Raw genomic sequence first — 18,827 nt, forward strand, 5'->3', positions numbered from 1 at the left:
TACATTTAAAAAAAACAATCTTATTTTCCTGAAGCAGCTTTCATGTCTTGCAGAGTCAGAGTAAGACATCCAAAGGTGCTTTTGTAACCTTAACACCACTGCTTCAGTCATTATGTTACATCAGGATGCATATTGTTGGGGACAAATTGGACTTGTGCTGTTTGTCTAAAAGCAGGTTACATAAGGTAGCTAGTGTGACTCAGGCCACCAATAACAAAGCACACATTGATAAAGGCCTCTTTTCATCAACACTTTTACTCCAAAAAAAACTGTTACGCAAGTTTCTTATTGTTTCTTCCCTCTATCCTTATTTTTACACTCACTGACAGCCTTGCAATCAACTCCTAACAGTAAGCAAATCCATCTTACATCCCTTATTTCTTATACTTGGAGAACCCTGCTTCTCCAGGGGTAGATCAATAAAGTTATAGACTTTAATGGAATTATAATTTCCATTAAAAGTTTATTCTGTATATTTTCCACGCTAAATGGCTTTTGAAGGTCCTTCTTAAAAATTCAGGGTTACTCAGAAGCTGACCCACTCTCATTCAGTCCATCCCAGTTTGACACTGCCTCACTCTGTGGGTCTTGGTCAAAGTTCACAGAAAAACCATATTTGACCCACAACAAGTCACCATTAGTGACCTGCTCCACTCACTCCTCACACCACTTAGCTCACAGCCACCACTTTAAGCCAATAGTTTGGCAACAAAGTAGGAGATAGCCAGCTGGCTATTGCGTGAATATCCCCATAATAACCACTAGGGCAGAACTGATTTAAGTGGCCGTCCATATGATGGCATGAGTAATCACGCTAACTAAGTGGTCCTCATCTGTATCACTGAGAGCCGTTGCAATTGCTCTCGGCATATAAAGCAGTGATTCTTGAGAAGTGAGACAAAACATGGTGCAATGTTGAAAAAATACAAACCCTATGTTTAGGCAAATTAATTACATGTATGTTTCCAACATATACTAAGCTACTGAGCTACACTTTGATACAACCTCCCAGCTTGTATCCTTTTTATCAAAATGGGCTTTTTACCTTTCCATTCCTTATTTTGTGTCAACACCGTCAGACACCAAAAACACAAATACATTTTCCCTCAATTTATGCTAGACCCACGAGAAGAATTGTTATCACAAGTATTCACCAAGACTGACAGAAGCCACAAAAAATATTTTCAAAATGTACATGACTAAAGATATTTTATATCAATTTTCCTCTATGTTCTTCAGTTGAACTGTGTAATAGAATGTTTACTTTAAAATTAACAGCAATCAGGGGCGCATACATGCAACTAGAACGGCATCTTCTCTCTGTATATTACATTTAAAAAAAACAATGTTATTTTCCTGAAGCAGCTTTCATGTCTTGCAGAGTCAGAGTAAGACATCCAAAGGTGCTTTTGTAACCTTAACACCACTGCTTCAGTCATTATGTTACATCAGGATGCATATTGTTGGGGACAAATTGGACTTGTGCTGTTTGTCTAAAAGCAGGTTACATAAGGTAGCTAGTGTGACTCAGGCCACCAATAACAAAGCACACATTGAAAAAGGCCTCTTTTCATCAACACTTTTACTCAAAAAAAAAACTGTTACGCAAGTTTCTTATTGTTTCTTTCCTCTATCCTTATTTGTACACTCACTGACAGCCTTGCAATCAACTCCTAACAGTAAGCAATTCCATCTTACATCCCTTATTTAATCAAATGAACTGGGGATGGGGGGGTGTGCCTTCTTATACTTGGAGAACCCTGCTTCTCCACCAGGGGTGGATCAATAAAGTTATAGACTTGAATGGAATTATAATTTGCTGGCCTCCCTTCCATTAAAAGTGTATTCTGTATATTTTCCTCGCTATATGGCTTTTGAAGGTCCTTCTTAAAAATTCAGGTCTACTCAGAAGCTGACCCGCTCTCATTCAGTCCATCCCAGTTTGACACTGCCTCACTCTGTGGGTCTTGGTCAAAGTTCACAGAAAAACCATATTTGACCCACAACAAGTCACCATTAGTGACCTGCTCCAATCACTCCTCACACCACTTAGCTCACAGCCACCACTTTAAGCCAATAGTTTGGCAACAAAGTAGGAGATACCCAGCTGGCTATTGCGCGAATATCCCCATAATAACCACTAGGGCAGAACTGATTTAAGTGGCCGTCCATATGATGGCATGAGTAATCACGCTAACTAAGTGGTCCTCATCTGTATCACTGAGAGCCGTTGCAATTGCTCTCGGCATATAAAGCAGTGATTCTTGAGAAGTGGGACAAAACAGGGTGCAATGTTGAAAAAATACAAACCCTATGTTTAGGCAAATTAATTACATGTTTGTTTCCAACATATACTAAGCTACTGAGCTACACTTTGATACAACCTCCCAGCTTGTATCCTTTTTATCAAAATGGGCTTTTTACCTTGCCATTCCTTATTTTTGTGTCAACACCGTCAGACACCAAAAACACAAATACATTTTCCCTCAATTTATGCTAGACCCACGAGAAGAATTGTTATCACAAGTATTCACCAAGACTGACAGAAGCCACAAAAAATATTTTCAAAATGTACATGACTAAAGATATTTTATATCAATTTTCCTCTATGTTCTTCAGTTGAACTGTGTAATAGAATGTTTACTTTAAAATGAACAGCAATCAGGGGCGCATATGCAACTAGAACGGCATCTTCTCTCTGTATATTACATTTAAAAAAAACAATGTTATTTTCCTGAAGCAGCTTTCATGTCTTTCAGAGTCAGAGTAAGACATCCAAAGGTGCTTTTGTAACCTTAACACCACTGCTTCAGTCATTTTGTTACATCAGGATGCATATTGTTGGGGACAAATTGGACTTGTGCTGTTTGTCTAAAAGCAGGTTACATAAGGAAGCTAGTGTGACTCAGGCCACCAATAACAAAGCACACATTGAAAAAGGCCTCTTTTCATCAACACTTTTACTCAAAAAAAAAAACTCTTACGCAAGTTTCTTATTGTTTCTTTCCTCTATCCTTATTTGTACACTCACTGACAGCCTTGCAATCAACTCCTAACAGTAAGCAATTCCATCTTACATCCCTTATTTAATCAAATGAACTGGGGATGGGGGGGTGTGCCTTCTTATACTTGGAGAACCCTGCTTCTCCACCAGGGGTGGATCAATACAGTTATAGACTTGAATGGAATTATAATTTGCTGGCCTCCCTTCCATTAAAAGTGTATTCTGTATATTTTCCTCGCTATATGGCTTTTGAAGGTCCTTCTTAAAAATTCAGGGTTACTCAGAAGCTGACCCGCTCTCATTCAGTCCATCCCAGTTTGACACTACCTCACTCTGTGGGTCTTGGTCAAAGTTCACAGAAAAACCATATTTGACCCACAACAAGTCACCATTAGTGACCTGCTCCAATCACTCCTCACACCACTTAGCTCACAGCCACCACTTTAAGCCAATAGTTTGGCAACAAAGTAGGAGATAGCCAGCTGGCTATTGCGTGAATATCCCCATAATAACCACTAGGGCAGAACTGATTTAAGTGGCCGTCCATATGATGGCATGAGTAATCACGCTAACTAAGTGGTCCTCATTTGTATCACTGAGAGCCGTTGCAATTGCTCTCGGCATATAAAGCAGTGATTCTTGAGAAGTGGGACAAAACATGGTGCAATGTTGAAAAAATACAAACCCTATGTTTAGGCAAATTAATTACATGTATGTTTCCAACATATACTAAGCTACTGAGCTACACTTTGATACAACCTCCCAGCTTTTATCCTTTTTATCAAAATGGGCTTTTTACCTTGACATTCCTTATTTTGTGTCAACACCGTCAGACACCAAAAACACAAGCCTTAGCTCAGTTGGTAGGGCGTCCCCCCCCCATGGGCCTCAGCCAGCAGCGGACCTGGGTTCGATTCCAGCCCGCGGTCGTTCTCTGCATGTCACTCCCCTCTCTGCCCCATTTCAACTCTGTCTCTACACTATCAATAAAGCATAAAAATGCCAAAAAAAACATCTTTAACTATGAAATATCATTATGTATTGTTATCATAATAATATAAATCTGACAGTCTAGAGTTGACACATATCTGACAGAGTTGACACATATCTGACAGAGTTGACAAGTATACTGTATCTGACGGAGTTGACAAGTATATCTTTATGAATTTGACATATCGGACGGCGGTGACAAAAACCCAGATAACCATCAAATACATAGAATAATCAATAACAGTGATTGTATAACAGCATATTATTGGTTGAGCGTTAATTCAAGATTCACATTACAGTCTTTCAATCAGACTAGCTCTAAAAGACTCAGAACAAATCGCCTCATTTTGTATATCATCCTGTACTTTTTTAAGAATCATCCATGACAAAAGAAGATTGTGAGAGTTTCCATAAATACATTATTAGAAAAACTAAACTCTATTTCTGTATTTAATATAATGATGCCAACTTGAAAACCACCCAAATATGATGCCTTCACATTGAATGTCAACTCCGTCATTGGCCTGTCACCACCGTCAGAGAGGAAATCTGACGGAGTTGACATCTGACGGTGTTGACATATTTAACGTTTCTTAAACAAAACAAATGGAATTAATCTAGTTAGCCATTTGTTTTGTCTGTTGATAATTGGTGCTAGTATGAACTACTTCAGGAATATAAAATTATCGAAACATTTCAAATAACTTATTCAGAAATTGTAAGTCGATGTTGACATGTCATGGTTGTGACGCATGACTTTCAAGATTTGGAATGTAAAATATTCTAAAACTACAACACTTATCAGAGCCTGTCTGACTGTAATGTACGCTGCATAGGTAGAATGTGACAAGAGGTCCTTCATAGTGACAGCTGCCCCTTATTTTGGCTGGTTTTCTTACATTTTAATGGATTGTCTGACGGTGGTGACAAAAAGTGTCCCACCACTTTGAAACCATATAAAACATGAATGTGTTGACGAAAAACAGTTTTTATTGATATGAGAGATTATTTAGTGTAGTTTATGATGAAAAAAGCACTTTTTAATAGGTTTTATTGCATATGAAAGATTGAAACCCTCTCTGTGGACACACTGTTATGGACATCGTGTCATATATTTGACATAATAATGATACAATTAAAATTAAGGGATACTTGTGCTCCAGACATTCTGTTCTTAACCCTAATAACATCTACAATTTTAAATATTTTTATTTTTAAAGATAACAGCAGTTACATATGGAAGACGGCCTTTTGTCCCGGTTCTCAAGAATCACTGAAAGAATAGAACACTGTCTCACTTCTTTCTAGTTTAGACAACAAACAATTCATCACATTGGCAGGAAGAATAACTGAGATATCTCTCTCTGTCTCTCTCTCTCTCTCTCTCTCTCTCTCTCTCTAAATCAATACAAAACCTTTTCTATGCTTCAGATAGGACAGGTAAAGAGGGTAAAGAGTAGAGATATTCAAAACAGCAGTCATTTGTAGCTAGGTATAATACACAATATAGTGCATGTAGTCCATTCACATGGCTAGCACAATACGTGAGCATGAATGCCTACGCATGAGAGTGACTTTAATTCTTGTTTCCTAAATGGTTCAAAAGGAGCTTTTCTTGCCTCCAGCACCAGGCATAGACCTCAGGATGAAACATTGATGGAGAGCCTCTAGCAGAGTCTTGGTCAATGACCTTTCTCATGAAACAGCGCGCCAAGGGGTGTGCTCCCACTGTGGAGTCATCAAAGTGTGTAGCCTGTGTGTGAAGCTGCAATTGCTGCCAGACAGTCTTTCATGGTTGAAAACAAAGCTTGGCCCGGGTCCAATACATTCCTGCAATGGAAACTTTTTTTGGCTATTGTACACCAAATCCTTCATATTTCTCAACAGCAGGCTTCTGAATTTAAGCTGGGGACTGTGTGTCCAGTTTGGTTTATTGTTTCTAGCAGTTCAGTTTTAGCTAGCTAGAATGATCACTCTTAACATTGTCGTCTATGTCTCCCCTGTCAGTGTCCAGCCTGCCACACAGCACCTCCCTATCACACACTGCTGCGTCCCAGGGCCTAGTGATGTCATCAGGGGGCGTGGCCGGGGATAACAGTGTTACACTGACACTGGCTGATCCTCAGGTGATGCTGGATGGGGTCACACTAAACCTCAACGCACAGGTAAAACAATAGACATGTTAACAACGCACACATTACCATTACTTGCTTTATTACTTGATGGAACTTCATATCATGTGGTTTTGTTGTTTTTGATCTTTAGGGTCAGACTTATCCTGCAGTGTTGAATGACCCCAGTCTAACAGGACAGTCAGCCGGCTCAGGCCAGCAGGTCATACTGGTCAGCCACCATTCACAATCCACAAATGGAGCGTCTGACAACGGATACAATGTGAGCGGGGTTTGTCTTGTATGTGTAGTGCAGCTATATAAGATGTAGCTGCCAAACAGATGTGGAAGTCTACATTGACTAATTGAGCAAATGCTTAAGACAGAAACACAATATTCTGCTGTGATGGATTAATGTTTACCAGTGGATTTTTATATTGCCATGAATGGAAATGAGGAGGCTGCCTGGAAGTGAAAACTTCAAAATCTTAGGCTATAAGACATTTTCCCTTTTGAAGACCAGACTCGTGAAACTCATTATATGCTATGTAAACGCACGTTAAATATGGTTAAAAGAAAACTATTGTTAGGAAATATTTTAAATTACATTTAAATGTATTGACATAAATTGAAAATGTTCTGGTACAGGATATGAAATCTTCTACTCCAGACTCAAACACTGATTTAACAACAAATAAATGAATATACAAACTTGAAATCGGAACAATTTCGTAGTTCACATACAAATCCATCATTAACATTTTTTACGTACATTTAATTTCATAAATGACAAAGCAGTTCTATTAGTGGTACATGACGTCTCTCGATAAACACAATGTATCCAACCTATTCTTGAAAGTGTTTACTTGTGCATTACAATTATTCTTGTTTTTCACAATGCTTGCATACAGTAGGTCTGAGCTGTTGTGGCTTACTGTAAATATATCACTCGCTAATCTTTATGTGTGTGTGTGTGTGTGTGTGTGTGTGTGTGTGTGTGTGTGTGTGTGTGTGTGTGTGTGTGTGTGTGTGTGTGTGTGTGTGTGTGTGTGTGTGTGTGTGTGTGTGTGATCCAGATAACTGAGGACCTCCATAAGGCTGGGAAGAACATGCAGACGGAGGCGGATAGGAACCAGTGTTACTACTGTAGTCAGGTGTTCCAGAACGCCAACACACTGAGACGCCACTGCAGACAAGCTCACGGCAAGGACCGCTGCCATGTCTGCAGCCTCTGTAACAAGGCCTTCAAGAGAGCCACGCACCTCAAGGTAAGGAAATGCTGTACAACACTTTGATAATAAACAACTAAATGGTAAATGGACTTGACTTATATAGCGCTTTTTAGCCGATTTTCTCATCCCCAAAGCGCTTTACATTTCTTACCACATTCGCCCATTCATACACACACTCACACACCGATGGAAGTAGTTGCCATGCAAGGCGCTCTCTGAACCATCAGAATACATTTCGGGTTCAGTGTCTTGCCCAGGGACACTTCGACATGTGGCGGGGAGACGGGGGATCGAACATCCGATGTTGCACTCCAGAAGACCCACTTCGCCACTGTCAGCTCTTAATGTTGATTTACATCCAGCTGCTGTCTCCTTTCTATAGACAAAGTGGCCACTTGAAGAATATGCATGTGAACGATAGCTACATAAAAACAACTTATAAACTCCTAAGACACAAATCTCATGTTTATTCTCGGTGCCCCCCCCACCTCTCTTTGCAGAAAATAGAAAGAGCAAGTGAGGAAAGGGATGAAATAAACAAGATGCTGTCTCACTATTTGAAGCAAATATAACAGTAATTCATAAAGTGGCATTTCAAGACTCTTACAATCTCTCACTCTCACAATAACAAAACACTTCAACTAAGTGGTGTTTTTCAGCCTTCTATGAGGGAGAAGAACATGTTTGAGATGCAGGACAAGGCTTTCCTATACACGCAGTACCCACACCACATGTCCATTTTCTGAGCAAAAGCCACTGTGCTAGAGTGCTTTGACTATGGGGGAAAAATGTGCCTCAACATGGGGTGAGTGCTAACTGTCTCTGAGACCTAGAAAGTAGTGACACACTGAGATGAAGTGGATGTCATGGTGAGAGTGACCGAGCTATGTCCTATCCTCAGGTCCCACGGGGTGCTCATTAGTTTGCAACAAGCACTTTGATGGTTGACTTCTGGATTTTTGAAAAAAAAAGAGCCCAGCGGTGTTATAGATAAATAAGTAACACTGTTATTTTCATTCTGCTGGCCTTTAGATAATTATGTTGCAATGTAATTATAGATACAGAACCAAGAAAACACGGATTTATAATTAGGGAACATGGAATTGTTTTTGATGATAACGTTGTTCGAATGAACTGCAGGCACTTTCTACTTCAGATATATTAATTAACTTATGATAGTGTATTTCTCTATCTACTCAAGCAGTACAAAAACAAAAGTGTAAAAGAAAGTTGTGTATTTTTTATGCTAAGCTAATCTAGTTTCAGCAGTAGCTGGGTTATTGAGTGGTATCAATCTTCTCATTGTACGGAAGGAATGAAGCAGAGAATTACTTGGAAATGGAAATTGTTTTTTGATTTTTGGTTGAGTTTTTTTTGTGTTGGGCTTTTTAAGAAGATTTGTTTTGAAAGTAAACTTTTGGAGGTTTTTCCCAAACATATTCAAAGGCGCTTCTATAGTCACTGCCCGCCATTATGGCCGTGAATAGCCTCTAAACTTTCCCATCTTCTTGTAAGCTTGCACTTAGAGAATAATGCAACATAATTTGCCTATTAATTAACTTCTTCACAACAACAAGTTTATTATTCCAGTGTTATTTTCCATTTCGGTCTGGCTCATGTTTGTCGTGTTGCAGGTTCAGTATTATCATCAGTATTCTGGGTGAATATCTAGGCTCTTTCAGTCCTTTTATGTATTTCGATCATTCTCATGCAACACTGCACTAAGTTTCTAATGTGGTTTAATCAATATCTGCCAAGTTATTTTCTCATTAAAAAGGCTCAGTGTGTTCACTGAAACAAAATTAAGCAGTGTTACAGGGTGCTGGCCTGATTCTCCTTTTTGAGAAGTTAGTGAGTAATATGATCAGCCATAAAATAATAACGAGTTAGGATAGTCCCTTCTTTCAAAAGATTTAATTTTTTTTAGGCCAAAAAAGTAGAAGAAAGAAATGAAATGTCAGTACAAAAACGTAACAGCATCTTTTGAGGTTATTAATCAACAGTTACATTTTCACAGAACATTCCACCATTGCAGTTAACCATTATTTTCATGTTTGATATATATCTGATGAATTGAGTACTCACTGAATCATTGTGTATGTCTCTACAATATGTCACAAACCTTTAAAAAATATTAAAAAAACATCAACATTTCTAAGGGTTTTTCTGCATTCCAAAATCCCAGATATACAGTTTATTAACGGACATGGCAAAAGAAATATAAATATAAGAAATATAATCTCATATTTTAAAGTCAGAACCGGTCCTCATGTATTTACTGGAAAATGACTCAAGCTATTGAAAAGTGACTACACAACTGTCAGAATGAATTGTAGATTACTTTTCTGTCAAACGACTGCTTATTCTAACAATTCATTTAAAAATTATCAATTAATCAAATAATAGTTTCAGCTTTACTTAATATGAAGTGTATTATACCAGTGTTGTGTGTTTTTAATAGTGGTGGGCCGTTATCGGCGTTAACGTGCTGCGTTAACGCAAGACTCTTATCGGCGATAAAAAAAATATCGCCGTTAATCTCTTATTCCACCTCCTGTTCGGCTCAGGGGAGATAATAATAGCCGGGGGCCGTTGTTGACACTTGAGGAGCCTTTATTCTCTCACACACCCGCCGCTCTCTCTCTCCATCACTTGCCCACGACACAATCGGGTATTGGAACGCAGGGTGGGTGTGTGTGGCCACCGGTCGCCACGTGACTATAAGTTTCCAAGTTTTAAACACTTCTATCTCTTCAACGTCAACGTCACCGTACCCGAATCCTAAATATCCCCATAGCAGACGCTATATTTCATCGGGGGGGAAACTTTGTTTTGCGCCACAGTTCGGCCGTAATGCTGCTGCACACACACACAGACACAGGCGCACACACACACGCTGCATGACAGAGACGAGGGGCGCTACCAAAAAGACGAGAGGAGCGGTTGGAGCAGTTGGAGCGTTTAGAGACACATGCGTGCACATTTATTTACATAAAATCGCAATCGCAGTCATTTGTGCAGTTATGTAAAATGTTTCACTAAGGAAAATTACAGAAAAAGTAACGCACAGTGACTTTGATGAGTAACTTTAATCTGATTACTGGTTTGGAGATAGTAACGCGTTAGATTACTTACTGAAAAAAGAGGTCCGATGCCGGTAACGCGTTACTAAGTAACATCTTGTTGAACATTATTTATTTTCATCACCAATTATCATAGTAGAACAGCTTCCTCAAGCAGTTTGTGATGCATGTTGGAAACAGGAGATGAGCCCCTGGTCTGATGCGCCACCTGGCTTGAGAAACACGTTCTCAAAGACTTACTTTGAGTCATTATTTAGGAGCACAAAGACTTACTTTGAGTCATTATTTAGGAGCACACACATATTATGAATGAATTCAAATGAGCCATTTTAATCTAGATTAATCTAGATTAATTCCAAAATTAATCTAGATTAATCTAGATTAAAAAAATTAATCTATGCCCACCTCTAGTTTTTAAGCAGCCCTAACCCTAACCCTAAACTCTATGATACAAATATCAGGTGTCAAGTAACCATGTAGGTGCCCTCAAAGACGTGCAAAAGCTAAATTATTCTGTTGGATTTTTAAGTTTTCCCAAACAGTATTTTGTCTATAAAAAAAATATTATTTTAAATGTTATATCATTCATAAGTCAGCCTTTAAGACACACAAATCAGTCAGAGAACCTCGTTTACAGCCCTAGACACAAAGACGACGTGAACATAAGCGAAAAAAGAAAAGGCTGTCCAATGAAATTGTCTTGATTGGACAGCCTCTGTCCTAAATCGGTTCTGACAGTGCGTCACTTTTCTCCATGGGGCAAAATGACTGTTGTCTCTGTTCAAAGTAGTGGGATTTGTTGACTGTGTGTTAGACTGTTAATGGTATACCATACCTTTTTTGTGAACTGTCTCCAGGAACATGAACGGGTGCACCAGCCTGGCCCGTCACCCAGCTCCCAGAAGCCTCGAGTTTTCAACTGCTCGTCCTGCGCCAAGGCCTTCGCCAAGCGCAGCCAGTTGGAGAGACACAACCGCACACACACAGGTAAAGAGCATTACACACAGGTTTGGACAGTGTATGTCATTAGAAACACTTTCTCTGTATGATGAATTCCTAAACTGGTTAATGGAGCACATAATAAGCATATTTGAATCTATTGTGAACTGTTAGGTGCAGCCCCATTTGGAAGAGAAACTAATAGAGCTTGGCATCCCCGCTTCTTTTTTCATTATAAACTCAATTTAATTATTAACTAAATTCTTTGAGCTTTGCCATGATTACTTATGTGCAAGATCTGGAAGTTCTCAAAGGAACTACTGCCGTCATCTTCAGCCTAGTGGATTTACTTTTTAATTATCCGGGCACACACATAAAGTATGCAGGGGAGTGTGTGATCAACGCTTTTCTACATGTAAATAGACATTGGTAAAAAAAAAACTATTGTTAAACATTAACTTTGAACGTCAGAGTATGGATTATAGTAACACATTAATCTTTTGTTTTTAAATCCACATGATGACATTAAAATTATAGATCACACATTTTACACAATGTACAAATGTGGCAATATGTGGGAGGACACTCAAAGGCTTGTATTTGCATAATGGAATAATGTGACAGCTGGCCATTAAAAGTTTGGCTCAAGCAGCATAATTGCTTTTCACATAGCTTGCCTTACAGACACAATGATTTATTTATTTGCACAAATTACAACACTGCAGCATACCACGACCGGAACTTTCAGCATTATTACAATGCGTTAAAATGAACAGACTGAATTATAAATGATCTGTGTGTGTGTGTGTGTGTGTGTGTGTGTGTGTGTGTGTGTTTGTGTGTGTGTGTGTGTCTCTCTGTGTTTGCGTGCATGTTTTTTTGCTGTAGGCGAGCGGCCCTTCAAGTGCAACCAATGTGACAAGGCCTTCAACCAGAAGAGTGCTCTGCAGGTGCACATGGTCAAACACACGGGGAAGAAGCCCTTCAAGTGTGAGGTGTGCAGCATCAGGTTCACACAGAAGAGCAACATGAAACACCACATGAAGAGATCCCACGGCTACGGTGAGCTACATCGTACACACACACACACACACACACACACACACACACACACGCACGCACACACACGTTGGTAAAGCTATACTTGTGAGGACATTCATTGACATTATGCATTCACTAGCATCAAAACTAAATGCCTAACCCCAACCCTCACAATACTATTAATTTAACATAATTCATATCTGAAACAAACCTAGTCATAACCCTCAAACAGCCCTTTTAAGGCCTGGCCCAAAGTGAGAACCGGCCAAAATGTCCTCCCTTTCCAAAAGATGTCCTCACTCTAAAAAAAGGTCTAAAACTCAACTTGGTTTCCATAAAAATAGTTGTACAAGTACGCACACACAAAAACACACTCGGAAACAAACACCTAGCCAGCTGTTTGTGCAGCCGGGCAACAAAAGACGGCAATCATCTCTCTATTTGTCACTCTGTCAATGTCCTCCCCGCTCGCTCAGGTAACGATTCCCTAAAGGGCCAGGGTAGAAAAAAACATTTAATAATGAATTCCCCCTATTCCACACACCATCCACTTTCCTTAGATAACAGACACTATATTCGCAAGGCGCTGCACATTACAAAAAAGGTGTCCCCTAAGGACATAACCGTGTCTGGGATAGTCAATGATCTGGTAGAGCAGGAACAACCGTGATGACACGTCCATTGGTTGTAATCCTCTTCGGCATAAGAAGATGTTGTGAATGTTAAGTCATTAATGCTCCTCAACTACAGTCTCAGTTAAGGGTTTAGGCTTTGGTTTACCTCGGCCAAGAGTGTGAATAACACACACACACACACACACACACACACACACACACACACACACACACAGGTACGTATTGAAGATAACCTAAAAGGAAGAATGCTGACAAATCTGTTCTTGAAGGCTAGATCCACAGAAGCATCCATACTATTCCCCTGGTGGGTGTAATAAAGTCAGATATGAAACACTGGCTTCTCTAGTCCCACTGGAAATAAGGCTGGGACTCTACAAGGTCAGTGCAAGCTGATTTAGCTCTATTAGGGGGCTGAGAAAGAATCCCCTGAGAACTTTAGAACATCCAGACATAAGTGTCTAGGCAGGGAAATGTATCAGACATTTTTCAGATACTGTTTAAGTTGTGGAAAACTTTACACACACGCTTTAAATGAGAAGAGAAGAGCTGTGTTTGGATCCGAGGTCATACACATGGAGAGAGCAGACCTTACAGTTAAAGCCCCCTGATGTGACGGCACACATGAAACGGGTTGAAAAGCATGTGGGAACAAGTGGCAAAGGTAAAATTGGAAATGTCAAAACAAGCTGCCAGTTTCAGCCAATGTTATAGGGATTATCGCAGAAAATGTCTTCATTGCAGAGCAAGGTCATTTGCACTGTTGACTGTAATTTGCAGAGAAATGCATTTGGTGGTATTCTCTGGTTATATTTCGTTACATGTTATGAAAGTATTTTTAGTATCACAATAATCGACGTGAAATTAAAACACACAAGGCCATCCTTAAAGCGGCAACGAGTAACTTTTAAATATCTTTTAAACAGCCTCATGTTTCCTCTCATAATCATAAATTACCTTTTACAGCAAACAAGTCCATCAGTGCAAAGAAAGACGTTTTTATATAGTTTTTATTACTGCATTTGATCTGGTCGTACACCCAGTCCGATTTTCGGTTCACGCGTGCATGCTCTATGGTCACATATCCGTATTGGTCGCAGATTTCAGTGTGGCGCAGGAACGTGATTTGAGAAGCCCACTCCAGGTGAGGGAAGGGGATAGGGAGACCAGATCCCAATTCACCAGATGTGGGACAAAGACTACGTTTGTGCGGGACAATGCGGGACAAAGTGCCGTTTTTTTAGCAAAATAAACTCGTGTCACCACCGGTAATGCCAGAGACACGGCTTTCTATATTAAAAAAACACTATCTTTAGATCAGCGCGCAGCAGTTAAGTTAGCTACTGTTAAACAAATAGAGCATTAAGGCTGCGGCTTCACATTAAAAGCATTTCACTGGCTTCACATTAGCATTTCACTTGACAAACGTGAGTTGGCTTTTATTTTGAAGTAACAGAAAGACAAACGCTGAAGCACTGCAGGCAGCACCTTCACAGAGCCACTGAGCCCAGCAGCCCGATACACACACACAGACAACCACACACACAGACAAACGGAGACTGCTGTCTCCTCACAGCTATCGGATAAATGCCAGATTATAAAACACGCATTTAAAAAGGGGGGCTCACTTTCAATAACAATGCTTCTAACTTCTAGGGTGACCAGATCGCATTTCCATTACTTTTCACACGTCCCGCAAATTGAGACGTTGTCCCGCGGGAGCCTTGTTTGAGACAGTTATTTGTCGTCATAATGACTAACGGGGCTGAACCATCAAAGAAAAAAAAGAAAATGCAATGTAGAAAAGCTAAAAGGGAGAGTGATAGGCGCGCGGGAGGGCGTTGCCAAGCAACCTATACACAATTTCACGCAGCCAAACTGGACTGCAGTGTTTACTCCTAAATGAATGAGCGGTAGCCTACTAAAACAAAGTTTACTTTGCCTCACCAGCATCATCAGATGACCATTATTCATCTGAAATAGTCATTATTTACAACAACATAAACACATTACCTCATCGTGATCCATTCTAACTAACTGCCGTCTCTCGTTCATTCGCTTTGTGTGAGGACACATACTCGTTCAGCTCCGTGAGAGGTGACAATGGATCAACTCATTGCAATCAGGTGTAGTTGATGCTGTGTCAACCACTCTCACCGAGCCGAAAAGAGTCCGGTGCCCTCACACTTTCAACACACGGACACGGCACGCACTATATTGCTTCCTGATTATTTGAATCTTGCACCCCCTGCACGAGCTTCACGACAGCTGGCGTCGTAAAAATACTACCGCTTTTGTTCAAAGGTGTCGCCAACGTGCCGACTTACTCGTTGTACCTTTAAATAACCCTCTGCTTTTTATCCTAGTGAGTATTTAACAATATAAACAGGCTGACTTGAGGCATTGACTGTCTGCAATGGTTAAGGAAGGCTGACTGTGCCTGTCTGTCTTCCACAGACATGTTTGCAAAGCACTCAAGGGCTTTAATTGTTTTTAATGCCACTAAGCAATCTGCTTCACTGTTTCCATTCCTGCATTAACCTTCTTCCGCTAGGCCGTTTGAAGATGAAAGATAATTTGAAGGAAAAGCGCTGCAGGTGAAGAGTTGTTCCAATTCTATTATCGTAACAACAATGTCAATGTAAGGTTGGACTATAGCAACGGCATTTCTATGGAAGAATGAATGAGGTCTGGATAGGATGCCTTTGTGTCAGTACATGCAATGTTCTGTCTATAGAAAGCACACATTATAATCTAGTGATCCCTGTAGTGAGAAAAAGCAACAATGATACGTTTGTAGAAGCAAAAGGTTTATTTTCAATCAATAGCAAGAAACTCTGCGGGGTGGTCACTAGTTCCAACACAGGTAAGTATGTTACAAGGAGTGACAACCTTTCCTTAAATCGTCACATATTTAAGGAACATTTACTCCCCAGGAGGGGAGGCGTCTAACAGTGGGTTTGGAGGAGAGACAGGCTGAGAGGCAGACAGTTCTAATATACATACATTGTTATTGTAAAACATGGGAGGGGTCCCCCCGTGGGTATTTGTTTTCTGGGAAGCTGAACCAAATCATAGCATGAATTCTTGGTAAATATAGCAATATCTCAGTTCCCTGTATTCCACCTTTGACCTCGATAATTGTAGGCATGTAAGTTGCTGGTAAAGTGGTTTAAAAAGGTTCAAATGAATTCTTCGATATTTGTTTAATTTCTCTATTGTCGTCTGGAGACTTCGCTTGTGGAGAATACTGGCAAATTAGGGGCGCACACGCATGTGCTCGCAACTACATGAATATATGTTTGATGTAGAGATACAAATATAGAGGGAGATAATTAAGTGTAAAAGTCAACTCAGTTGCATGGCCTGCAGCTGTAGTAAAAAGAGTGTCTGAATCTCTCCGCCACTGCCAATGTGACTTTGTTGTTTCTTATTATGTTTGTGTAATAGTGACACATGGCTTATAGTATTAAGTCTTAAATGAGACTGATGCGCACACAGGGAGAATAGAATAGAGTTAGATATCAAAAAAAATATTGTATTAGTGAGGAGGGGAACATTGCTTTTTGACAAATGGATGTTCTCATCAGCCCCCAGCCATGGTTTTTGCTGCACTCTAAATGGGTGTTGATGGGCTTTTCTTCTAGCCTTCAAAGCTCTTGTTTGTTCCCATGCAGAGGACTGTTCACCAGCACCTGACTGAGTCACGCCGAGCTCTTCTCAGCCACTATGTTGGGATTGTTTTCTCCAATGAAAAGTGCTTTACATATCAAATGCATTCTAATTGTTCCTCCCCTCTCTTGTCTCTCTCCAGGTCAGCTCACAGACGTGTCCCTGAGCCAAGACGACACTGACCCCCAGGTCGAGGTGACTCCTGAACTGGACCTGGAAGTGGTTCCAGAATCATCAACGGACTGGCAAAATGTCTTCCCCTGACCACACACACACACACACACACACACCGCACGAGTCGCTGAGTCAAAAAAGTACTGTGCAGTGTACTGAGCACTGATTGACTTTTACGATTTGCCAAACATGCTCCCCCTCCTCTCTAAAGGGGTTATCAGATTAGAAAGAGATTGACAATATGGTTGATTTGCTCGACTGTGCACGGAGGGCTTGTACCCTGCTGTTCATCCAAATTAGCAGTGAAGTACGGGGGGAGTCTGGTTCCCTGTGATTGGCTTAATGACTTTCATTTTGTTTTGCTCCTATCTGATTGTCATCAATGTGATGACCTCCGGAGGGGTTTGGCTCAATAAACACAGGCATCCCAGAGAATTCCCCAGTGTGGGGAGATGCAGGCCCCTCTCATGCTGACTCTGTAATAATAACAGCATAGAAAGCCTTTTTTTATTGGTGTATGATGAAATCTCTCACTTCTTTTTTTTACATGTTTATACTGTACATATTAAATCTTGAAGGGAAATGAATTATTTGTTATTTGCGGCTTGTTCCATGTTTGTTTTAGTTTGTAGACAGTCGAGCTGTGAGGTCACAGTTCTGAATCTGCCAGCTTTGAACATGTCAGCATTGTTTTTTCCCTTCCATCCATTTTGTAAATAGTAATAGTTAGATTGCATATATTTTCTGAAGATTCCTCCACGAATTGGATTGGTTGGAAATATGTCATTTGAATATAATGTTGCACTTGTTACGATGCAAAGCCAATGTACAGACGAGCAGCTATTTTTTCCTCCCTGTTTGTTTTGCAGCTGTATTTTCTATTGTCCATAATAAATTAAGAAGATTAAAGTAATTTTTCTACAAATTTCAACTTGCATTTGTTTTTTTTATTGTTTCCTGGACATTATTGTAGAATTGTATTTCATGTTTTTGAGAATGTAATTATACACTTTCTCAGATAGTTAGTTGACAGGGTTGATACACATCTGATGTCTGTGCATTAAAGGTATCTTGTGGACTTTTTAACCACTAGTAGCGCTAGAACATTGTCTACACAAGTTGGACCCTGTTTTGTTGTCCTACTCCTGCATCCAGTTTTACACTATTCTGCTGAAGGTAAAAGATGGCAGTGATAATTGTGGTGTGCCGAGAAGGCAAGGATGAAGACGACTGCAAGCTAGCAAACATGGATGTAACAATATTTTTTTTAGGAGAATTGCTTTGGCAGATGGGGAAAACAATTCCTTCAACATGTTTTGGAACACCTTGAGGATAAGCACAATACTTTCATATGATTTAATGTAAATACAACTTTGTTAACGAGAAGACTATAACCTACAGGGCACTTTTATCACTGGAGGTGATTAGCCTAGCAAGAAGCATCAAAGAACACAGATGCACATAACTCCCCATAAAACCACAGTGTGTGGTGTTTTGGCTTTGTGAAGGCCGACTGTAGGCCTGCATGTAACTCAGAGTCCCTGTTCATTTGCATGGAGGACATCCAGTGCTGACATTGCAGGCTGTGCTAGCACACAGGGAATCAGAAGGAAAATGCAAGGTTGTAGGCAAAGCTCAAACCTTGCAAGGTGGTAGCCAAACACAAATCTGCATGTTTACATAAACCTGACATAAACCAGCCTTAGTTCAGGTTTTATGTCTCACTTGCATCTGAAAGCAACATGCCAGAAGAGTCCCCTGCCTTGATATAACATGGGCTGCGTTTGGTCTAGAAGCTAACTGCTAACACTTTGTATTAAACAAACAAGATACAATGTGTTGATTGGTGAGCTTCAAAGGGAGCCATGTCTTCTTGTGGTAAACTAGGCTAATTGTCTGATTCCCCTCCTAGATGAAGCTCTACACTTAATAAACACACAAGAGGGCTA

General features: G+C 40.1%; 1 protein-coding gene across 1 annotated transcript in view; it reads left to right on the forward strand.

Annotated features, from left to right (window-relative positions):
• The window catches only part of znf236 (zinc finger protein 236), a 59,437-nt gene extending 41,678 nt beyond the window's left edge, over positions 1-17,759 (forward strand). Inside the window, exons 27-32 of the mRNA XM_080040005.1 lie at positions 6,002-6,159; positions 6,260-6,388; positions 7,182-7,373; positions 11,278-11,407; positions 12,248-12,421; positions 16,847-17,759. Coding sequence (XP_079896131.1) covers positions 6,002-6,159; positions 6,260-6,388; positions 7,182-7,373; positions 11,278-11,407; positions 12,248-12,421; positions 16,847-16,968 — 905 coding nt within the window. The 3' untranslated portion in view covers positions 16,969-17,759. The remainder of the gene's footprint in view (positions 1-6,001; positions 6,160-6,259; positions 6,389-7,181; positions 7,374-11,277; positions 11,408-12,247; positions 12,422-16,846) is intronic.
• Positions 17,760-18,827: the final 1,068 nt, after the last annotated feature.

Source organism: Ammodytes marinus (assembly GCF_949987685.1).
Source record: "Ammodytes marinus genome assembly, chromosome: 13".
Taxonomy (NCBI): domain Eukaryota; kingdom Metazoa; phylum Chordata; class Actinopteri; order Uranoscopiformes; family Ammodytidae; genus Ammodytes; species Ammodytes marinus.